This window comes from Centroberyx affinis, unplaced genomic scaffold, assembly GCF_046629955.1.
Source record: "Centroberyx affinis isolate AG114_WGS23_722 - 3 ecotype Tasmania unplaced genomic scaffold, CSIRO-AGI_Caff_v1 ptg000530l_1, whole genome shotgun sequence".
In the NCBI taxonomy this organism is placed as follows: Eukaryota; Metazoa; Chordata; class Actinopteri; order Beryciformes; family Berycidae; genus Centroberyx; species Centroberyx affinis.
Window position 1 is genome coordinate 55,437 of NW_027279178.1, and position 24,606 is coordinate 80,042.

Below are 24,606 nucleotides of genomic sequence, written 5' to 3' on the forward strand. Positions count from 1 at the left end.
TTTCCCCTTGTGATGAAGTCAGCAGTAGATTAAGTTCACCATTTTGCATTCACCTTTGTGAATTGTGTGAACTGAGGAAAGTAAGCTAACAGAACATCCTAAATCTTTGGAGAGAATGCTGTGCGAGGAATATGCTTTTACTATAACAGTATCTTACATCAGCTTAAAAGTCATTATAGGTCTGCTTCCAACGCCCACTGATGGATAATTGAGATCATTGCAGGATACCTAATCATGGAGTGACAATATTCTTTGCTTGATGGAGATCATTAAGACATATCCAATTAGTGGCATATGATATTTTCTAAGTAAGCACCTAACGCTAGTCTTGGATGAATACACCTTTTTTTGGGAGTTTGGCCTGTTGGTCAATTTACCCATTAAAGGAGAATTCCACCCTCAGATACTGTTATACTGTTCTGTCTGTGATGTCTATCTGAGATCTGTGATAAACATCTGTGGTGTTTAATCCATTCTAGGGGTTATTTTGTGATGAAGTGTTGTAATTTACCTTTTGTTGTATCCACTTTACCTCATCCTGCCTCGTGCACTTCTGCTTTAGTTAGTGATTTCCTACATTTCCCAGAATGCCTTGAGACATCCTCCAGTGAACTTGCCTGGGCTTGTTGCATCCAGCCGTTTGCTTTACATGATGGGGAGAGCAATAATAACAGCGATACTAGCGGGAAGAGAGTGATATTTTCCAATTGAGAAAAAAAACGTCGTGGCCCGTACTCAAAACGCAACATATCTTGCGGCTGCACTGCATTATGGACTATTGAGGTTACTGTTGGAGGAGAAATTGGTATCTCTTCCTCTTCTACGTTGGATTTCTCCCTGTGTGATTGTTGAACGTTGGTGGCAGTGCAAAATGGTGAGTCTAGAAAGTAGAAAGTGGAAGTCTTCAGTTCTGAGGGACTGACACCAAAACCTGACATTTATCATTAATGCTCTAGATCATTGAATTTTCTGCCATTAAACTCCATTGTAGCTGCACTGGAAATAGCTCAATGTCATATCGTCTACGTTTGGCCAGTTATTCGTGGAATACGACAAATACACCACCACACAACGAAATGGACCCAGGAATGCAAGGTACATCGCCCATAGCTGTTTTTAACAGTATTAAAGTGTGTTAGGGTGGATTTTTCCTTCAAATTATTTGAGCATAGATTCTAAAATCATCCATGTGTCCCTGGTAGATTCTTCACTCTGGAGCTCCATGATAACACTAGAACATATAGGCTACTAGTACTAGCAATAACGGGTTAAGCTTGGGTGAGACCACAAGACTGTTCAAGTCTTGCCAGACTAGGGTAGTTCAGACTAAATGTTTGCCATCTGGTTGGAAATCTTTTCACACTATGTGAGGGGACAAAGACACCACCCGATTCTGTCATTCAAAAATGTTTACCCATTTGTCCAGAACAGTTCACTGTAAATACAATTACAAAATAGGCCTAGCTGTTCTATTGTTTCTTGCTTCATGGTTCAGAAGCTACAGTTTTAAATTTACATTACAAATGTATTTTGAAGTGACATCATTACAAGAATAATGTTGATGAGGACTACCATTTTATACTATTTTATATGAGATTTATTCCTCCAAATTATATTGTATAGCAAGTTATCAAGAGTGGAGTAACTGGAGTTGAGAATCTTGCTGATACTGGCTAAACTACGTATGTGAGTGGGCATTTTTGTTAAACGTCCCTACTTTTCTCCTTCATTCTCTTTTTGTTTCCCCTGTGTCTAAACCCCCATTGGCTGTTGCCAGTGTCACTCAGATTTCAGTCTTGGTGAGTGTTGTACTGCTTCACACTACAGGAGCCTGAACAGACTCGGCCCGACAAAATCAAACATGTTTGAAAAAATTGCGTGAAGCCAAACGGCCAGAGTCGGCAGTCTTGAGCCCGTTCACACTACAGGATAATCTGGGCCGGAGTGCACCCCCCACCCCCCACCCCCCACCCCCCAACCCAGACTAGCCCTGATTCAAATCTGCCTTAGAATCAGTGTTGAAATTGCTTAGTTTGACCTAGGTTTAAATTGATCAACAGGCCAGTCTCCCAAAAAAACTCTGTTTATTCCTTTAAGTCAGGCTTCTACTAGTGACCATTGAACCACAACCCTGTTTTTGGTGGATAGTAGATAGTGCAGTTACAATGATTTACTCAGGTCAGATATCTTCATTGATCAGAGTTGTCAAGTTTTGAGGCAGGACTCGTGGCCAACAATGTGCACACTATAGAGCGTTGAACCACCTCCTTTCCCCTCCCAGTGTTGGAGGACAGCAGACAGCATAGCGTGAAGAAATGTCTATCCCCCGGCCCTCATGTCAGGAATCCTGATGAGGTTTATTGGGGCAGAAAGGGCACCGTTTTCCCCCTGAGGCTGTAGCTAGAGCTAGGGAGCTATCGCTCCTGTCTCTCTAACACACACCACACCTCTCTCATTCTCTCTCTCTCTCTCTCTCTCTCTCTCTCTCTGTCTGTCTGTCTGTCTGTCTGTCTCTCTCAGTCTCTCTCTTTCTGTGTGTTTATCTCTCACATAAACTTAACACTCACTTATGCTCTCTTTAATTTTCTATCTCTACCGCCCTCCATACACACAGTCACACACACAGTCACACACATAACTATGGTCACAAGTTGTGACATCAGTGTCCTGAAACATCGGTGAGTGAGAGTGAATGTGTCCAGTAAACCAGACTTTAATACAGAAGGTGCTTTTAAACTGAAGTATCACTGTGTGGGTGTAGTCTACTCCTTTCTCAGGGGCAGGGAGTGGAAAGCAGTGATGTCATGGTGGCTGTGGCTGTATGTGTATGTGTGCAGCCTCAGTGTGCGAGTGACTCAGGTATATAGATTAGATAACAAGCACCGTGTGTGTGTGTGTGTGTTCTCTCCCTTTGGCAGGCTGTAGGCATGAGTCAGGCTGTTCAAGAGCCTGTATCATTACACCATTGAGATAGAATCACAAGCCTTTGTGGACGAGGTGGTATGAATGGCTGGCTGAGGTGCTGAATAGGGAATATTGTCAGTTCCATAGGCTACTTGGCAGGACACTGGCATGACTCAGCATAAAGCCCTGCTGAAGAGATTGTGCTATCACCACAGATTTGTGCTTAACATAGGTTTTTTGATGTAACCTGTCTAAGGATGTGTCGTGGGCTGTGTGCAAGGTTATGTTGTGAGTATTTCACCTCATGGAATGGAACACACCCCGGCCTGATCTCTCCGGCCTGGGGGCAACTCCCAAGACCACCCAATCCTCTCCCAGTTTGAGATAGGCCCCTCCTCTCCCAGCCTCAACACCTGAGAGCTATGTCGCCTTGCTGCTGGTGAGATTACTACAGCAAGCGCAACTCCGTTTAGCACAAGTTACAACAGCAGCGTTGTCTGAGAGGGAAAAGCAGTGTGTCTCCTAAAGCTTAGTTTATCTAGCTAAGTTCACCTACCTTGTTCCATAACTTAGGTACATCAGGGGTAGGAATAAAGCCTGGTTACTGTTATTATGATCTTAGTCTGTTGCTGATTTTCTGTTGGCTATTAGTACATTTTTATTCAGCTGACTAAAACTCAACTCTGAATGGGGAAACTTCACTAATCAGTCTTTATCTGCCAGATTGATTCTCAGGGGAACTGAGAGTAACCTGAAGTGCTTCCCCTGAATCTTGCGTGAGTTGGTCTTGTTCCTCATTGTTCACTGTTTTCCTTCCTCTCCTGTTTGGGAGACCCTTTCACAGAAATGGCTCTGTGTGTCAGAGAGTCCTGCTCCCTTAGGGCTGTTCGTCCCTCCCTCCCTCCTCTCCTCCCCTCTCTCCATGGTCTGGTCTGGTCCCGGCCTCTCTTGCTACCACTGCTGCTGCAGTTGGCCCAGCTCTGCCACAGTTTTCCATCAAAACACCAAACCTCAATGGAGCATTCAAGCCCAGGCCCGCTTCAGTGCTGCCCCTCCCTCCCATCCCACCCTGTTCTGACTCTGCCTTCTCTCTCCCTTTTTCTCCCTTCAAATGTAATGGCCCCGTCCAGGAAGAGGTCCTAGCTCATACTTGAAGGCTTTTATAGCTAGATCTGAAGAATTGTGTGACCTGAGGAAAATTGATTTTTAAAGACAGTTTGTGGACTTTTAGAAAAGCACTGCCTTTTGTGGACTGTTGTTTTGGCAAGTTGTCTTCAGAATTGCTGCTGGCTATCTACTGATCATCTGGTGTCTAAAAAAACTAACCCCACACAAGCAGAACAACTGTGATTGGCTAAGTCCCTCTTGGAGGAAGATTTACGAGCTCTAGACTGCATTTTTTTTATGTCTGACCCAGACACCAGATTTCGAAAGTGCTGCAGCGGGGCAAAGCAGTGTTGTGTGATAACAGGCTTTTTCATAAAAGAGCTTTGTTTATTGATCCGTCTAGATTCATAGTAGTAGTATTTTAGAGAGATATCAAAGATCTATCAATCTTACAAACAAAGCCCTAGTGCACTTTTATAATCGCTGTGTTGAAGGAAAATTATGTTTTTGCAGCCCTTCATGTTGTATTTCAAAATATTGTTGTATTTTTTTGCCATTATTTAAAAATCATATACAACAAACATTAGTAAACTTCTCACTACTTAATGTTGGATTTAAATTTGATGTTGTGCTATTATGCATGCCTATATACTGTATGAAGGCATACGTAACAGGACACTATATGTCTGTGTGTGTGTGTGTGTTCACATGTTTATATAGGCATATTTATGTGTGTGTGTGTGTTGCTGAGGTTGTGATTATAACTATGCAGATTATATTATCACAATTAGATGTATTATAGTAGTTTTTAAATTATCTTTAGGGCATAGAACAATAATGTAAGTACCACTGCCAACAGGGCAGAAAAGCTACTCACTGATGGAACTGATCTGATAGTGACAAGGTATGCTCATAAAAAAGGACTTTCAAAATTAGACAATTACAGTGAAAGCCATCTAGTTATGTGAGCTGTGCTTGTGTTTCAGTGATACCTTTTCAATGCAGTCAGAGAAACTTTGCCCTAGTAATGCAGCCCTGTAGTGGAACCAGTCAACCTTTTACTGCCTGGATTTAGTTTTCATCAGCATACAGGGGTACTGTAGCAAACATCTCTAACAGCATGTACCTCATATTTTTTCTTGCCTTGCTATTTCAGAATTTGTTGAATAGCAAGTCTGTTTCATTTCATCCAGTTGCAACTATGTGTTGTAACCTACTATGACAAGTAGTTATGTCTGACAGAAAAGCCATGTGGCTTTGCAATATTGTTCTGTGGGTCAGTTCACAACATTTATACAACAATACTAAGGATAGCCTGTATGCTTTTGATGGAAAATCCATTGCCTTGTAATTACATTTTTTTTTCTGCAGTCAGTTCTATTAATTTAAAGCATTGGGCGGCGTGTGCTGTGTAGTATCCATGCATTGCTCAAGCAGCATTAGAAAAACATTAGGGTAGACCAGGGGGTTGGGAAAGGGGAGGGCGGTTTTATATTTTGTATATTATATGATGATCTTGTATTATGTATACCAGAACCTTTTGAAAATTCAATAAAGAGATGTTTTAAAAAAAAAAACTAAAAAAAAACCATTAGGGTTCAACGTTAAGAGTTTTCCTCCAGTTGTCTGTGTTCACTATCCCAGCAAGCAAAAACAAAAATAGGCTACTTTTTCAATTCATCACTATAAAATGGATGAGCCATCATAATGATAGAAGCTTCTCTGTACAAAAAAACCCAGCAGTAACATGAAAAAAAAAACAAGTAGAAATTCATGAGGCTGGTAAGTCTGTCCATTCATTTGTCTTGCCAATACATGAATGGGACCTGATGAGGGGTTGTCAGCTAGCTGCTTTGCTAACATACAGGCTAGGTGCTGCAGGGTCTTGTCATGGGCATCGAGTTTGTCTTTGCAGGACTTACTGGTGAAAAAATGTGGCAGCTTAATGTGCCTTACTTTATATTGTACAGGACTGATTCCTCTTTTTCAACCCAAAGAAACTTGCTTACTTCCACAATGAAAGAAACTCTTTCACTTTATAATTTAAAATAGCTGCTGCCATGTCTTCCCCACACAACTCTCTAACTGTGAGGTGCCATCCAATCTGCTTCGTCAGAAAAAGCACAACAATAAAAATTTTATTTTTATTATTTTTATTATCATTACCTTTGATTGTAGAGGGGGAGAGGGAGGGATATGAGGGCAAAATTGCATGTCTTTGATTTTGTATATTTTTTTGGCAACTGTGAAATAAATAAAAAATATATAAAAAAAAGAAAAAAAAAAAAAAGAAAAAGCACAACAGAGAGGCGAGTGGGCCCGTGGCAGAGCAGAGAGGTATAGATAACAGGCTCATGAAATAATGATATAAATAGCGATACCAGAAACTTTTTTTGAGCACTAGCCAAATTGGGCCACTGACTGGCCAATCTACTGGCCACACCGGCCCAGGGCCATCTGGCAGTTTGTTAAACCCTGAAAATGCATATAATAGTGGGAAAGCATAGTCTTTTTTTGCAGATTAAACAGTTTAATTGATAAATAAGCAGATATTTTGATCTGCTAAAAGGCTGTTTTACATGGATATTTGTGTCTTGCCACATGGAAATGATGGTTAAAGTTTATGAAAATGCATTATGCTACAATATCCATTATGGCAAAATTAATAGCACGATGTGATGCGATATCCACTTTGAAGCCGACATAACAGCCAACCCTATCACTTTCAGTACTTCGATCTGTTAATCTACAGAAGGCGGTAGATGGGGATGAAGAAATTATTTCACCCCTTTCTATAGCCTTCTGTAGCGTGGTTACCTCTTTGTTTTGGCTAAGTTGACATTAATGATTCGGCTTTTGACCTTTGTAAGTCCTTTAATATAGTGCCATGGTGAGAGTAATGTTGTTTCTACACACACCCTCTCTCTTACTCATTCTTTTTTGTTGCTCTTCTTTCAGCCTGTCCCCTATCTTGTCTCTCACTCTCCTCCCGCCTCCTCTCTGTGTCATACTCCGCTTGTCAGCTCTTCTCGCTCTTCTCGCTCTCCATCTCCTCTTGCTTCTATCCATCACCACAATCCACCCCGTAACCTCCTCCCTCCCTCTCTTCAACCCTCCAACGTGTCTCAGTCAGGCCATTTCTGACTGGGTGTTTTCCTTTTTTCTTCTCAAGGCTCTGCTCCATGGATATTCAGGATGTAGGCTAGTTACTGCATGATATAAAGTCTAAATACTAGTAATTCATCTTCGAATAAGTGTGTTTGACAGTCTGTTTACACATTATCGTTGTTTTCACTTAATTCAGACAGGCCTAATACTTAAAACCTGAACATCTATCAAGTGCATCATATAGACCTGCAACTTCATTTCTGAAAACATGATTCAGAAGTCTAGTTCAGCCTAGACAGTCTGTGATGCGTCATCTCACTTCTTGGTTTGCTTGTCATGTTTTCATTTGTTCCTGTATGATTAACCAAGAACAACATCTGCCTACTCAGTTTTGCCACCCTTAGGCATGTGCGTACACATGTGCCTATCCAGTGTGTGTTTATGTGCTGACTTTTCCATCTCTCCAATTCAGAGGTTTCGAGGGAGTGGGCTAGTTAAAGCTAGTTTTTTTTTCTGCTGGAGGCTCTGGAACTTATTACAGTCGGGGGGGATGTTCATAAACGGGCCATTCAGCTGCCCCTGCATGGTTGTGAATGGGACGCACTGTCGCCAGGAGAAAGAGAGTTAATGTGGGCTAGTTAGTCGTGAGACCTCCCCATTACAGAAGACTGGTCTGCTGAAATCTGTGCTCATTCTTACCGCTGTTGTGCATTAATGTGGTGTGGTGTATGTGCTTAGAATTTAAAGGAGAATACTGGTGTCATTTAGAGTAGAGTAGTAGCAGAAGTAGAGTAGAGCCCATTTACTACTGACATTTATATTCCCCCAATCATTTTGCAATGAATGCCGTAGGCAATTAGATTTTTGACTCGTTTTTCATTGTTTTTTAAATACCAACTTTACTGTGTCAAACCTAGTTTGAAATTAACTATTGTTCCTTACAAAGACGCCCTAAATAAAATGGCATAGATGTGACAAAGTTTGTAAGGTGACATGTTTTTCAGGGATTATATCCTGGCGGAGACCATTTTCCCTGCACGTCAGGTGATTGACAATAAGCAGAGCGTAACATAATGTGCACACTGATATGAAAACACTCAACTCGGACAAAATGGAAACCATAAAACTCAAACTGACAAAACTTAATTAAGGCTTAATGTTAACTGTGATTGATTATCTAGCTCGGGCAATTTTGATGTCTGTGGAAGTTGTTTTTTATACTGTACAAAGATGAATGGCAGCAAATGGCTACTTCTGAAGGGAGGAAAACAAGCTTCTGTACCTATGCTGACTGTGTGCAGACACCACCAGGAATATTGTCGAGGAGAGAGGCAACCTAGACGACTGACACAAACTCCATACTTAAACTTGCTTTGGGATAGGCTACATCTGTTCCCTCTTAGACCGATAGTGAATCTACACCTTAAGCTAAATCTGTGTGTACAGGCTACATCTTATTGATGAGATGGAACACCCATCGCTGAAATTTACCACACAAAATCTCCTCGAATATACATTTTAATACATTCTGATGTGTCTACCAAACAGCAAGTCAATACAGTACACTAATCCATAATTTCCTGGAAAACCTCCCTTTTTCCGATATGGCGCTGACAGACTCCCTAGATTATTTCATCTCTACATCACTCTGTGGCACTAATCGGTCTCGGGTTGGTCTGCCTCGAAGGAAACAGGCCATGGACGTGATTAGGATATGATTATGACAGTCAAGCCGTGATCTCTGTGAGGACCTAAAGGGGGGCACACACACACATAGCTGAGATCTAAGAGGCGGAGGACATTTGACCTGGAAAAGCCTTTAATCTGCAGCTGAAGGAGGCTGATGTTTGATCAGGATTATCATGTTTACCACTATACAGTCTCAGGAGAAGCTGTGGGCTAGGCATCTTGTTTTTCACCCTCCATGTAGACATGGACAGCCCAGCTTGTGTTGTGATTGTTTTGTTATGGTAATGTTCTGTGATGTCATTGCTATCGGATAATGATGGTCTCCCCTGTTTTACCTTGCAGGTTTCCCAAGAAAGCAAACAGGTAAGAATCTTTATTTTCCTCCTTTTTAGTGCAGAAACAGGCATGCACACAGGTAGGTACTCGTGTGGACACACACACACACACGCAGACCGATGGGTTACATACACAGAGCACCAGATGAAGGAAATGAGGCAGTTTTTAGGAGGGCTGGCTTGCTGTAACACAGTGGTCTTCAGAGTCTGGACCAAACATACACTCTCTCTCCCTCTCACTCATGTACACACACACACATACACACACAGTGAGGGACAAAGGGGTCCCTCTTCTGAGAGCGGCCCATCTCTGCCTTCCACTGTGAACAGAACAGTGGCCTTTCACAGTTGGGGCCGGTATAGGCAGAGGCAGCCATACATAGCCTGCCGAGGTTCAAGCCGGGGTCTGGCCTTGTGGCACCTCCTCTGAGGAGCGCCCTTTCTCTGGCCCTGCTCTTGGGGCACTCAGCAGAGCAGCTCCACATCCTCCCCGGCTGTCACATTATACAGTAGACACACTCAGCGTGATTCATACACTAGGAGGTCCTCTTGCCTCATTATCCTTGATGCTGAAGTGAACAATTGATGGTTCTGTGTGTTGGTCTAATCCCTTCAGAACCTTCAGTGGCCTGCAGATTGTGGTGCGCATATAGGACGGCAGTACAGAAAGATACTTGCATTGCAGTCCGCAGAAAAAGCTAGATTCTATACTAGAGACTACAGTACTCTTGTGTGACCAGTAACAAAGCACATCCTGTTAATAATGATAAACTCTTGCACTATTCACTAGGGCTGAAAGATATTGACAAAAAATCCAATTGCGATTATTTGACAGAATATTGCAATTGCGATTTTAAAAAGGTTTTTCTTGTCATACATTTTTTAGAACTTTAAAATTGTTTACAGAAAAGTTATTTTATTTATAAAAAGATGTCAGTTTACAGGATTTACTGAGTTTGAGTATGATGATAGGTTTTTACCACTATTATACTTGCTTCATGGACCAAAGATTACCTGGAGCTCTAAAACACTTTGTTAGAAATCCATTTTGGATGCCCCTCTCTCTTAAGCAATTGATTGCAGCGTTTGCGATTTGAAAATTGCAGAAGTTCATATTGCGATTGCGATTTTTTTTCAGCTCTACTGTTCACCAACTTGTTTGTGGTAAAATGGGATTCGAGTGTGGGATTGCTTGTTTTTGACACAGATTTTTTTGTCTTTCTCTAGAACCAGCAGCATTCTCAGTAAAGACCATCCCCCAGACAAGAAACCCAAAAGTGATAAATCCCCACTTCCCTCCAATGAGTTTGACCCTACAGGTAACTTCTCCCTTTCATTTTCTGTCTTGGACTCTTTTGTTTCTATTATTTCCTTCAGTCTCTTTCTCATTTTTCTCTGTCACACACTGTGTCTTTTTCATCATGTTCCTCTTACTGTCTGAGTTCTTGTTCATGCTTTTCTCTCTCTCTCTCTCCCTCACTCTCTCTTTCTTTCTCTCTTTCTTTCTCTCTCTCTCTCTCTCTCTTTCTCTCTCTCACACACACACACTGTCTTATAACACAATTGTGTCGATGATGGTTTGCACAAAGCATGATGGGATGGTGAAAGGTTTGGTGTGTATTATGCTCTATGCTTTGTGCTCTCTTTGAAAACCACACACACACACATACATACACATACTTTTTACTTGTGTGTTCTGCATCTGGGATGACAACTTTTGGTGGCTTATCACTGGAGTATGACATCTTGACAGGGAACAGGAGTTAGTCATCTTTTTGTTTTCTTAATTAAACTAATGGAGAGAAGAAGATGTCTTCATTGTCTAAAACATGTCTGTTTTACACTGGCTTACAATGAGCCTAAGTCACTTTAAATGTTATTACTTCTGGGTTGATAAGCACAGAAAGGTTGACCATAAGATCTGCAGCTGCACGTTTAATGTCCGCATGGTCCTTGCCATTTTATATAAATCAGCGTATTGTTGGTTTTTCATGCTCAAAGTGGTTGGGTGGCCTTGATGCATACTTGAAGGGCACAAAAAGCCACTAAGCCTTTTAGTTGCTGCAGTTTCAAGTTTATTGCAGTTAGGGCCCAGGAACAGACTAGTTTGATATGGTGACACTCCTTGTGGTGGTATTTGTCAGCAATCAGGGCAGTATGATTTGAGATATGCCTAAAGCTTCTGTATTCAAAACAAAACGGAGTAAATCCTCTGCACTGCCTGTGGGCTTATCTCAATATGATGCAACAAAACATGGACAAGATGTGTCCTCTGAGTGGTTACACAAGACATGCTCTCGGTTATCTGTCTTTCTGTAGCGCCTCAGTAAATCATTTTTTCCATGCATTTTTATATTGGTTAAGCCCACGTTCAGATGCAGTGATTCAGCAAAGTGCACAGCAGCCACAGAGAGAGAAGCAGCGTCTGCTTTATTTTACTGAAACCTGCCTCTGTCAATCCTCATTAGATTATTATTTCTAGACTAGATTCATATTTGATAATCTGTCATGTCTTCTCTTTTGCATGCCTGCGTTGTATTAGTCCATATCTTTGTCTGTCCCCTTTTTGGCTGTCTGCTAGTTGCATGATCTCTTGAACAAATCTTTGCCCGGATTGTCTCCTGGTAGCACCTTTTCTGTCATGATTTCAAAGTGAATTAGGGTTTTCATTAGGGATGGGCACGAGTAGTCACATACTCTGGACACTGGAAATTGATGTTGAAGTTGACTTTTGGCTTTCAGATTTTCAAAAGAATGGATAATGAAAAATAGTTATGAAAATTATTTATTAACTTTGGTCAAATGCAAAGCAAAGTCCTGCCTAAAATACACTAGTTATCGATACCTTTTTAAAATAATTCAGGCTAATCATTTTGATTGGTGGTGTGGGTGGCTCAGTCAGTTGGGTAGAAACTGATTTGTACGACAGGGTCATTGAACCGGAGTAGCTGCCGATGAGACCCTGGAAACTGGCATGAATGATGGAGACCCCTAACTCCTATGTGCCACAGCAGTTTATTGACACTCTTTTTGGGAAGGTCAAATGTGTCATGGCTGCAGATTAAAACAAGAAAGAAGTTTACTTAAATGACTCAAATGGTGATAGAGCAGTGAAAAGCGTTTCCAGACTTTGTGTCCTTGCCAAACAGTACCTTGTACCACACCCGCTGAGTGCTTTCCACTGCGGGGTATAGGGCTGGTTACTGTCAAGGACCTCACAATACACTTAGATTTTGATACTATGACTCACGATACAATATGATGTGATGATTTAATTCGATACTTCACACTGTATTGAATATTATATGGAAAATTGCAGTGAATAGATAGAGACTATACCGTTTTTATTTTTAGTATTTGCGATAAATGATTATGTGGATTAGGGGACAAATTGAGGCGAAATTTCTCATTGCACATTCCTACCTACTGTAATGTGCTGAAATAACTTCTAATGAAATGTAAACACAGTGAAAATGCAGAACTCTTTGTAATTTCTTAAATACTCACACTAGTAAATAGGCTCAGTTCCATCTGACAGGTGTCTAGTCATGTAAAGGTGCAAATTTTTTGTATTAACATAATATTTTAGGAAAGGCAAAGCTAACAGATGATGTTACATTAATTGAGCTTCTGCTGCTCTGTTTTTGAACCTAAAATGTGCTCACACATCTGCCTTGACATGATAATAATTATTATGGAACAGACAAATGGGGCGGTTAAATGGGGCCTCTGCACTTCTTGAATGCACAAATATATTGTCATTAGAGTGACACTTATAGGAGCAGAGGTCTTTATAAAAATGAGAAATGAAACCTGCTCTATAAAACAGTTGGGTTACCAGTATTGATACCAGGATTTGTAGAATTGACTGAGATGAAAAAAGTAAAATTGCAATGTATTGAGGTGTCTGACTGACATGAGACTAAGACTGACATGAGTTAAGTAAAAAGGCCTAAGTTGGTAGAAAATGGTATTTGTTTGGCATTGCAATTTCCATCTCTTTTACCTGAGAAATAATGTTTTACATAATGGATTTGAGCCTATACACAAGCAATTGAGACAATTTGAAAGCCATGGAAAGCAAATCAATTTAAAACTGAATTGGTTCTACACCCAACCTGTATCTTGTGCATTTCAGATGGTGACACTGATGATGTACTGCAGGTTCTGGCTAGTGGTTACATCACAGCCTATTGTCATCAACAAAACCAAGCCAGTTCATTTTCAGTGGCTACACTCCTGCCTGTCCAAACCATTGCCTTTTCTTATGTTTTATTAAGCCTCCTATTTGTTCATTTAATTTTTCTTCTCCCATGATTGTTTCTCCCTCATGATTTTCTCTTTCCTGTTTTGTGTTTCCTTTCCTTTTGTTGGTTCTTGTGTGTGACTGTGTGTGACTGTCTCTGTGTGTGTGTGTGTGTGTGTGTGTGTGTGTGTGTGTGTGACTGTGTGTCTGTGCTGCTCTGCTGTCTGCGCTGTGCTGTGCGTGGTGGTTGGGGCTGTGAGCAGAAGCTCTGGTGGTGCAGAAGAGTGGCAGCAGCAGTGTGCTAGCGGAGGGGAAGCCTGAGTCCTGTGGTAAGAAGCTCCTGCTGGAATGGGTGGTGTGACAGCTGCGTCTAGATACATGCTGCAGACTCTGGGGTGAAATTGCCACTAGGTGTTTGTTCTAAGCAGAAACATAATGCTCAAGTCAGTTGCATCAAGAGGGTTGAATTTTTTTTTTTCATGTTTCTAAAGCTATTGTTGTTGTCAAGCAACATGCTTTTGTGGACACCTTGTAGTCTGAGACATTCAAGAATTTTTAAAGATGCAATAACTAAGATTTTTACTGCACAAAATGACTATAATATATCTGTAGGAGTTTGTTAGCTTTGATGATCAATAATAATATGCCTACACTAGTATACTATTACTACCTTGAACTGAGATGTCTAACTTCCATAACTTTCAAATCAAAAACAAAAAAATCAAATGACAAAACAGTATGACTTTTGCACTGTGATATTACTTCTTCACTAGACAATTCTGTTGAATCTCTGCTCTAATTGCTCTAAACTAGCTTGCTTGTTGTGAAAATGTCACTTTATTATTTATGTCTGTTACAGCCCCACCATAAGCTCTGCCAGAGACTTGTCGATATTGTTGTAATTCCTTGGTTGCCGATAGAGGTTGAAAAAAAGTCATAGATTAATTAATGTCCCGTTTTTAAGTATGTGTTAGAAGGCCAGCCACACTGGAGACAGTTGATTACAGTAGAAATAATGCCCAAATTGTACTGGATCAAAACATAATGCATTTGATAGTGAAGGATAATATTGACTCTCAGTGGCACTTTTTAAAAATGTGACTCTCGATGGAAACTTTTAGTGGTAGCTTGCACACTTGCAAGCTAGCTGTCTTGGATGTTTGCAGCCATCAAAATATTTATGAGCAGTTGTAGTTAAGCTGTAGCAATAGAAAAACACATCTAAGTGTGTTAAGCCAAAAATATCTTGGGTAATGCATACTCACTTGCTAGCTATAGCAAGTTTGTTCAGTTGATGTGTAAATATGTAGCTGATTTGTAAATCTGAGATGGATGGACAAATAATTGCATTTCATTCTCATGCATCTCATCCATAAAAGTTGCCAGATTAAGATTACAAGGATGCACCAGTTTGTTTTTATCCTAATCCTACGCTTGGGGCAGGTCTCATAGCCCAGTCTTAATATTTGTGGAAACTGGCTCAACAGCTTTTTTTGCTAAACTGATACATATTTGACAACACGTGGCACAGGAAGATTAATTATTTATAGTTTAGGTAAATATCCAAATCCGTCTACAAATGTTTGTTGCTTACAGTAATGTGTACAGTGTATTGACAAGCCACACAGTTTACAGTAATGTGTACAGTGTATTGACAAGCCACACAAATTACTCTAAGTTAGATAGCCATCAAAACTGCCAGTTTCTGCTGATGATAGTCTAGACTCTAGAGATTTTATACAATTTATCAAGAATATTGTTCAATATTGGATTTAGCAAAACATTGGTATATCTTTCTGTTGGAACCAATTGTCTCCATTGTACCTGATCTTCCAGCATATAATCGAAGAATTTCTGAAAATCACAGATGAAAGGCCTGGGGAACAATATGTGATGCTGTTTTTTATGGGACATTCTATTTTCTGGAGAATATTCAAACCTCTGCATGCTGTATTCTAATGGATTTGGGTCTAATTCTTTCATCATGTGACTGTGGGTGTAAGAGTACACTGTAGGTCGATACTAAAGGTCAACTTATTCTCCAGGGTACATTTCCTTGTGTTCCAGCACATGGGTGCTGATCACGGATCAGTTAAACCTCTGAATAATGCATTAGCCTAGATGGACGAGCCCCATCAGTGATCATGTCAGCACTCCTACTCTTTATGGTTGATAAATACCAACCCAGATCTGTAACATGCTGTTCAGCATAAGAAAACAGACAAAAGATCAGCATCTAGAGGCAACTTCACACTAGCTTCTTCACCCGTGTTGCTTCATCTGTTTCCTTGACCCCCCTGCCCTCTCTCCTTCCACCGTCCCCCTCTCCCATCCCCCTGCTCCCACAGCTTTACCGAACCCTCTCTCCGTTCCCCTCCCCCCAGCCTGGGGCTTTTGCCTCTCCTAACCTCTCTCCCTCTATGCACTTTTGCTCCTTCCACTCTCCAACCCCCCACCCCAACACTGCCCTTATCGACACACCTCTGCTTTGGTTCACACTGCTCTGGCTGGGAAATCTTGGACACAGCAAGAAAACAGTTCAGTTCAAGGGTCATCTCACTCAGTTTGGGTCAATGAATTTAAAAAAAAAAATCTGCTTAAGAGATGGTTTCAAGATAGAGTTGATTTATGTAGGGAAATTAAATTTTAATCAGGCTAACATGATGTTCTTGATAACATGAGAGGACATTTAGTCTATTTTAGCCTTTTACAGTCTTTGTTTTATTTCTCTGTTGTGTCCTATTCTATTCTGTCAGTCTAGTCAGAGCATTGGCTAGACATTAGATAAGGCCTAATCTGACATAGTCCATCTCTTCTTTGCATTGCTAATGCAACACCACACGAAGAACCTGAAAAGTAACGTTCCTCCTTCTGTTCTGTGCCTTGTGGAACCAACAACCAAAAGTGTCTGCGGTGTTAGTTGTATGACAAAAGCCAATCACCTCACATGAAGTAAGGATACAAATTATCTACATTTTAGAGATTAGAAAAATGCACACGTGACAAATAGATTTTTTCCCAGGCTGATGATTCTTATTTGTTATCTAGCCAGTAAATTTGTTAGATAAAACAAAAAGTAAAATTGAACATTGTTAAAATATTTATAACCAAATCATATAAAGTCTCCCTCAAAATGACAGCTTCTGAAATGAATTATTTTCTGGCCAACCTGGGAACAAGCTTTCTCTGATGGACAAGCTCAATTAGTGTGCGTGAGCCTTTTGATGGGAGACATTACAGTGACAGCAGACTACCAGGCTTCTAGAGATGGGTTATGTTCGCTGATATGTCAAATCGAGGGTCTACTCCCATCTCCCTCTGAAACCCAGTCTTCACACAGCATTTATCTGGACTACCACATAAAGCAAGAGTAAAAGGTTATACTCAGACTGTATTGAACAGCACAATGTGAATCAGTTAAATCCCTCCACCATACAAGTCTCTCATATTCAAACTTATTTAAAATATATGACAACAGTCCATACAAGGGTAATATTTAGTTTTGTGGAAATTTCAAATGTTGTGGCTGTTTCACACACCATCAACATTCAGTTATTACTCAATGACTACTCAAAATTTGCTGCATATTGGGTTTTTATTGTTCTTTTTATTTCTCAAGAAGTTCTCAGTTAATGAATGAGCTTCAGTGAGTTTAGTACATTTCCACCAGTGACTTCCTGGTCCTATTAAAGACATTGTTATGTCTCTCTCTGTCTCACTTGCAGGTCTGGTCCAGCGATGTGTAATCATCCAGAAAGATGAAAATGGCTTTGGGCTCACTGTCAGCGGTGACAACCCAGTATTTGTGCAGCTCGTCAAAGAAGGTAAGGTGAAGCTTGGAGCTTAAAAAAGAGAGGAGAAAAAGATGGTGTTACCATCGTCACTATTGCTGGTCTTAGCTGTCATAATAGAGATGTAGGCTCCTTTTTCATGCACTGACATCAAACTGTCATGGTAGTGCGCTCTGAACTCGCAGATATGAAGGGTAATTGGGACTCGGCAACCACTGCCATCCCGAAAAACAACTGCATGTCAGACTTTTCACTTGTACTAGCACTTATTTAGAGGAGTCAACTCTGAAGCCCTTGAGTATATATTTCCTCCTCGGTAGTTTCACAGTGGTTCTAGCCTCCGCTCTGTCTATGGCAGGATACTACTGTGGTCCCCAGCAGGCTCGCATTGTGTGTAGAGGCTGATGTGGGTTGTCATCAGGTCACAGAAAACATTAAGACCGCCTGAATAGCAGTTGAGAGAGACAGGGGAGGAAGGAACTGGTTAAGGAGTTTTGTTGCACTCTCATCAATGTTTGGCAGTGTTTTAGCCCCCCTATATAGCTCCCCATTTGCTTTGTTAATGGCACAACACAAAGGGAAGTCTACTTAGTGTCATCTGAATAATTCATAGAATTTCCTTTTTCATTGCGATAGCCTACATAGTGATAAGCCAACAGAATGTATCTTTTGACGCTTCCCTTTCAAACTAGTGTACTGCTTTAAGTTTGAGAAGGGGCAAGATTAAGTCTAGCTCTAAGCTCCTATTTGTCAGCCAAATATGGTAAAATTTTGATTCACAGTTTTGAAAGGACATAAAAAACAAAGTGATTACTTGGACACAATGGAAAAACGATGCTACAGTTTTACTGACATAGGATGGCTGAGAAACGGCTTGAGATAGCATCACATTTGGGAAAAAAAGGTTTCTCTGGGAACTAAATATACATTCTTTCTTTGCCCTTGAATTTGATCTGAAGTTTGGCAGATGAAGTGTAGGCTACTTTTGCATGTAATTTTGTTGGCATTTTAAGCACATAACATATTATTTGGCATCATGTTATTTATATATATATATATATATATACACATATATACACACATATACACACACACACATATATATATATAGATGTATATGTGTATAATACTGAAAAATCTTTTGTTAATTGCATATTTTTGAGTATAGCCACAAAAGTTATCAATCACATCTGTCTTTTTACATTAAGACTAATCGATCAGACAGGATCTAGTCATCCTAATATGAAACTGGAGGCCCAAACTCCAATGTATAGATCACACATAGTAGTCAGTACATTAGTAGTGATAACACTGTGTCAGGTTCGCCTAATACTCCAGCTGTATGCTGCTGACTGTACAGTTCCTCCACAGACTTGGATCTCATAATAACCTGTCTCATTCCTAAATCCCTTTGTTTGGGGTGGAGCTGTGAAACAGGTCCTACTCATAATATAACCACTGTTATGGTCTTCCAAAAATGGCACTCAAATAGTCACTTTGCACCATCTTGACTGTCAAGGCTATATGGTGTATGCATTGTGTAGCTATATCCACAATTGCACCATGAGGCCTTATGTTTTTAATGTTTCCCTCCCTTTTTTCTCCCATCCATCTCATTCTTCCGTTTGTTCCATTTCTTTCCCCACCTCTTCTGTTTCTTTAACTCTTTTTCTCAATGTGTTTGCCAGATGGGGCTGCTATGCGGGCAGGTGTTCAGACAGGAGACAGGATCATCAAGGTATTGTGTTCTTCTGCCTCCATATCCTAAAACTGCTAACGTCACTGTTTTGTAGTCTAAGGCTAATACACAAGCTCTACGCTGCCACCTTGTGGTTGGCCAATTTTACTAGATACAAAGCAAAGTGTATCTGTGAATGCCTGAGATGTCTTATTGTACATGTAGCTGGGCTTGGTATGAGAAGGTTAGACTTTTTATCTAGGTTTTAATTCTCATAATTGTACCATTGCCTTCTTTCAGGTTAATGGGACCCTAGTTACACATTCTAATCACGTTGAAGTGGTGAAGCTCATCAAATGTAAGTTCTTGATTTGTTTTGGTATGCTGCTGTGAAAAGATTTGCGTAAAAGCCACATTTATAAAATAATACTTGTATATAGTAAAACATACGTAGCCTCTTTGTTTTTTTCCAGCTGGCTCCTATGTGGCCCTCACAGTGTTGGGGCGCCCTCCTGGGCTTGCCCAAATCCCCCTGTCTGAAGCAGAGTCTGAAATGTTGGGAGTCAGTGTTTCCTCTCCGAACTCCCCAGCAGCAGAGCGCCCCTACAGTCCTCTGGACCGCATCTCCACTTTACCACCATGGGTACTGAGGACTTCAGTTACTTCTGTCGCTCCTTTTCTTTTTATGTACCCATGCCCTTGTCTTCCTCTTTCTCCTCATCATCTACATTTCTCTCCATTCATCATGAGTTATCTACTTTTTCTCTTTATTCATTCTAAATAGGCTCTCTTTTTCATGGCTACTTCTTTTATCAACACTTCTTTCTGCCTCTACTCCCTACATCTCAGAATGCCTAAATATGTGCTTAATGCATCTGGTCTGTATCTAATGCATGTATGAATGCATCTCATCTAATACTCACTTCTTCCTCTGTTTTCATTTTTCCCACAGGATGAGAATAGCAGTGTCTACAACCAGAAGGTTGACATCTTGCAAAAGATGCTCTTAAAAGAGCAACAGGAGTTGCAGGTTGGTATGACAATCACTGTATCAGTTATTATCTTCTCTCTATGGTATTATTGTTTTCTTAGGTTGATAGTTGCAAGAGTGAGATTATTCATAATCATCATTGCAGTGGATTAAACCCTGTTGGAGAATGTTGCGTCATTATCTGTGTTGAAAATTAAAGCTTTACTCTCATCTGTCTTTAAATAGAACATCGCTTTAATTAGGAGACAGGGAGTATACACTTGATAAGACTGCTGTTTTTAGACAGTATTTTCGAAAACATCCCACTCTTCATACCAGAGTCTGCATATGAAATACTTTACTTGCTTCATTACATATAAATGGAATATTAAGTCAAATGTAACACGGTACTGCTGTCAGTGTTTGCTTGGTTTGTTTGTGTTGAGAATGTTAATTGATGGACTTATTCTTAATTCTCTGTGTCCATACTTAATGCTCCCTGCCCCTCTTGTTGTATAGGCCATGAAGGAGGAGTACAGCAGGAACCCTTCCCCGAAACTACTGAAAGACATCCAGGAAGCTAAGAAACACATTCCTCAGCTGCAGGGTCAGCTCTTGAAGGCCACTGGGGCAACACAGGTAAACTAAATAGCCAGATACCCCCCTTTAACTAAAAATTTTACCTCCATAAATAATTCTAGCCTTTAGTGCATCTAGGGACAGTGTCTTTGTATGATTTGTTACAGTGCATTTAGGGATAATTCCAGACAAACATTAATCCTAATCTTATCACAGGATTAGGCTCTCTGTTGGAAACCACTCCTTTGTGTCTGTGTGACAGCTTATTTTATACGCATCAGTTGCACACACAAATGTGTCATGTGTGATATATTGGCAAATGTCAGTCTGCACTCTGCATTTCAAGAATTGGGTTACATTTTATGTGGTTACACTGCCAAAAATGCTAATAAATGCCTAAATGTATTTGTCAATGATTACCAGTTGTTCACAATTGGTGACAAATATTGTGTTATATGAATCCCAAGGAGGCTGTTCCAGTGGGAGATGCAGATGATGGTAGCATGTTTGAGACAGAACACACTCCCTCCTCGAAGGGAGACAACAGCACAGACCTGTCCTGGAGCAGCTCCCCTGTAAGTTTTCACCTATCAACATTACTAACCAGCAGAACTTAAATTTCCCTCTGAAGTTTCCATTAAACCTCGATTCCAAGGCTATGAATGGAGGCTGTAGAGCAATGTGATGTGATAAATTCATGGTGTCAGCTCTACGCAGCCCTATTCGGCTGTAGCTACTGAAGGAGATCAAGGCAGCACCACTGCTACAATGACATACCATCAGTGTTTTCTACGTATACAAATCTCTGTTGGTCATATTTATTGGCTAATGAAATCTGCTGCTTGTTTTCTTTGGGGATCTCTTATGTAGGTGACTGAAAACATAATGCCCTGTTTCTTTCCACCTCCAGCTTTCTCGTGGTTTCGGCCTCGGATCTCCAGAGAGCCTGTGCCCAAGAGAGTCATCCTGCCCCAGCCCAAAGAGCACTCCCAGAGACAGCTTCAACTCCTGCCACTCCCCCGAGGCAGAGGACACTACTGACCTGGTAGCTATACACCTGGGCCCTGTGCAAATTCTCCTCAAGAAATTTACTTACTCACTCACTCACTTCCTTGGTGTAAGCTTGAGAAAGAAGGTGCTTTTTATATTTTGTCTCTTCGACAAATATTGAGCGGTGTCAGATATTTGACAGCAACAATCCCTAACTAGATGACAGTTAGTGTGTGTGTATATGTCAGGTCGCGGGGTTATAAAAGTCAAAATTCAGCATTTCTTTGTGACGAACCATAATTCCATAATATACGCCTGTCTTGTCCCCAGGACTCTCTGTCCCCCACCACAGTCAGCAGTCCCTCCTCCTCTCGCCTCGTCTCGCAGATCATTGGAGCTGAGGACGACTATTTTGATTCAGACCAGGAGCAGGTATTTTACTACAGGAAAATGTTAACACTTCTGTCATTCCTAATATCAATCAATGCAGCTGTCATATACAAAATAATGAAGGCTTGATGCTTTTTATTAATCCAGTTCTTCATTTTGTAAGCAAGATCATGCAAAGTACCTTGCGCCATATGTGAGGTTAGCAACAATGACAGAATGTAAACTGTTGGACTGAATGTGTTTCAGACAAATGGCCAGTGCAACAGCTTCCAAAGCATTGAGCTACTCAAGTCTCGCCCTGCCCACCTTGCAGCCTTCCTGCACCATGTCATGTCTCAGTTCGACCCTGCTCCACTGGTAAGACACTTTTTCGTTGGTAGATGTTGGTATGTTTACTAAATGTATATGTTTCTATTCTTGATTACTCCTAATCTTTTGCCCACAGCTGTGCTACCTCTACGCTGACTTGTACAAGCAGACCAACTCCAAAGAGACCAGACGGGTGTTCTTGGACCTCCACAACTTCTTTATTGACCGGGGAGCAGTAAGTACAGTTTTTGTCCCCTACAGTGAAATATGGGCATGACTATGAATCATTCTCCTTTTGCTCGGCCATCTGGCTGTCCATCACACACAATGTGTCAGACTCCACTGATTGGATTTTGACAAAAACCTGAGGCAATGATGCATCCCACCACTTTGCTGTAGCATTTTCAAAATTAGATTTATATTGATGAGCCCAAGAAATGTCGCTACATCAGTCATTTGTCCATGTGTCATGCACGATATCTGAAACACAACTGATAACATTTTGACAGAATTTATTTTGGCGAAATGATGCACTCAAAATTAAACTAATTGGTCCAAGGGGACTTACAGTTATAGGTCAAAACGGGGTGATACATTGTTTGCTGATTGGCCATGAGAGAAACTGCATCATTTTCAGGGGTTTACCAGTGCCTTGTTTTGCAATCTGCGTTCATTAGTATTCCATATAATTTGAAACATGTTCCTCCTGGACCTGTTTAATATTGCTTTGCTGCATTTCAATATGTTCACTTATTTTTCTTCGTCCATAATTGTTATCAGTATGAAACAATCTTTTTTCTTGTCACACAGAATTTAAAAGTTGCTGTACCTGAGTCCATCTCTGCTGATCTTGGTGAGTATGTTTGACTTCCGTTGGTTGTCTGCCCAGTGTCATTTTGAGTTAGCTGTGCTTTTTTAATGGTCACCTATTATACTGCTGTTAGCTCACTTCAACCATGTGGCATCCCCATTATACAGTCCCTGTAAGTTTATCGTTTACTCAACCATGCAGACTCCCAATTGAGGTGTTAAGAAATCAAATGCTCTGATGGTTTGGAAAGTATTGCTTCACCTTATTAGGATGTATTTGGTGTGCACACGCAACAATCTCCTGAGACTGTGTGTGCGCGTGTGTGTGTGTGGTGCGTGTGTGTGCTTGTGCGTGCAAATGTACGTGTTTGCAGACCGGCGGCGGACTGAGCTGATCCCAGAGGAAATAAACAGACAACACGTTCAGACACTGCAGGACTCTTTACTCCCTGACATCCAGAGGAACCTTGAGGATTTCAGGTAAACTTCTCAACCCTGAGTTTTTATATTTATGGTAATGAATTAGGTTTGTGTTATTTGCACAAACAAATGACAAAAACAGATGAAAGGGAAAAGACTAAAACATGTACAAACCATGCAGGTGTGAACAAGAAACTCCAAGGGACTTCTAAGAACTACATCACACACTAAAAACAATCAAAATGATAAAGACAAAAGTGAATTGGCCAACAGAAACCAAATAACATAAAAACTCAACAGGGAGGAATATTCTTTAGTACAAGATTTAATGATTTTACTGATCTTTGGTCCCACTGAGGCTCACACATGCACTTATTCCTGAAAACAACAAGTTTAATTAGCTTAGCGCGCTGACTTCAACAAGTTTAATTAGCTTAGTGCACTGACTTCTTGTAAGCTGTTTCTTTCTGTGGTATCATAAACCTGATCAGTATATGACCCTGATATGGTGCATGCAGGCAGAAGCGCAGTATGGGCCTAACGCTGGCTGAAGTAGAGTTGGCCAGGCTGGACCAGGAACGAGTCAGAGACCGCGTCACTCTTGAGCGAGAGCGCTCCTATGCTGAGAACATCATCACCAAGATAGACGATGTCCTGTGAGTAATGCATATACACACATACACATGCCACTCAAACGCACAAACACTCACAATCCCATGCTTCTAATCAGTAAAGTGGCCAAATATACCCCAACCAATAAGATTATTTTATTCTTTGGATTGTTTATAGGTTGACAACTCAGACCACAGAGGAAGAGAAATGGTAAGCATACTGATATTGTGGAACATTTGGACTGAGATGAAGAGCGTTGCTCAAAGGGGATGGAAGGGGATGCTTTAGGGCTACAAGGGCTCCCATGGCCTTTCTAACCATCTGTGTCTTTATTGCATGTACAGGCAGTGATGTGTCTCCCAATATTCAAGAAGAATCACTGGGGTTATTATTGTGTCACTGCATGTTTTTCCATTATTTTGATTCTATTAAATTGATTTAATGCAGCTGTCAATTTACAAAAAAATATTGGGCAGCGATATTAATTATAGCTAGTGGTGCTAGTTTTGATCTTTGAAGTATGATCAACTGTTTGAAGTTTAGACCAAGCGCACAGCATATTTGTGTCATCCAAGCCCCATTTCACACCACAAGAATTTAACAAGTAAAGAACTGTGGCAGTCTCTTAAAAAATGTATACAGTTTCTGCAGTATGGTTTTATTAATGC

At 40.7% G+C, this 24,606-nt stretch overlaps 1 protein-coding gene across 1 annotated transcript in view; it reads left to right on the top strand.

The window, feature by feature from the left end:
• arhgef12a (Rho guanine nucleotide exchange factor (GEF) 12a) overlaps window positions 1-24,606 on the top strand; it is a 42,051-nt gene that overhangs the window by 6,320 nt on the left and 11,125 nt on the right. Inside the window, exons 2-18 of the mRNA XM_071517847.1 lie at window positions 9,151-9,171; window positions 10,371-10,462; window positions 17,115-17,213; window positions 18,869-18,918; window positions 19,159-19,216; window positions 19,332-19,501; window positions 19,811-19,888; window positions 20,348-20,467; window positions 20,875-20,982; window positions 21,318-21,452; window positions 21,728-21,829; window positions 22,034-22,144; window positions 22,233-22,331; window positions 22,907-22,949; window positions 23,281-23,386; window positions 23,845-23,982; window positions 24,116-24,148. Coding sequence (XP_071373948.1) covers window positions 9,151-9,171; window positions 10,371-10,462; window positions 17,115-17,213; window positions 18,869-18,918; window positions 19,159-19,216; window positions 19,332-19,501; window positions 19,811-19,888; window positions 20,348-20,467; window positions 20,875-20,982; window positions 21,318-21,452; window positions 21,728-21,829; window positions 22,034-22,144; window positions 22,233-22,331; window positions 22,907-22,949; window positions 23,281-23,386; window positions 23,845-23,982; window positions 24,116-24,148 — 1,563 coding nt within the window. The remainder of the gene's footprint in view (window positions 1-9,150; window positions 9,172-10,370; window positions 10,463-17,114; window positions 17,214-18,868; window positions 18,919-19,158; window positions 19,217-19,331; window positions 19,502-19,810; window positions 19,889-20,347; window positions 20,468-20,874; window positions 20,983-21,317; window positions 21,453-21,727; window positions 21,830-22,033; window positions 22,145-22,232; window positions 22,332-22,906; window positions 22,950-23,280; window positions 23,387-23,844; window positions 23,983-24,115; window positions 24,149-24,606) is intronic.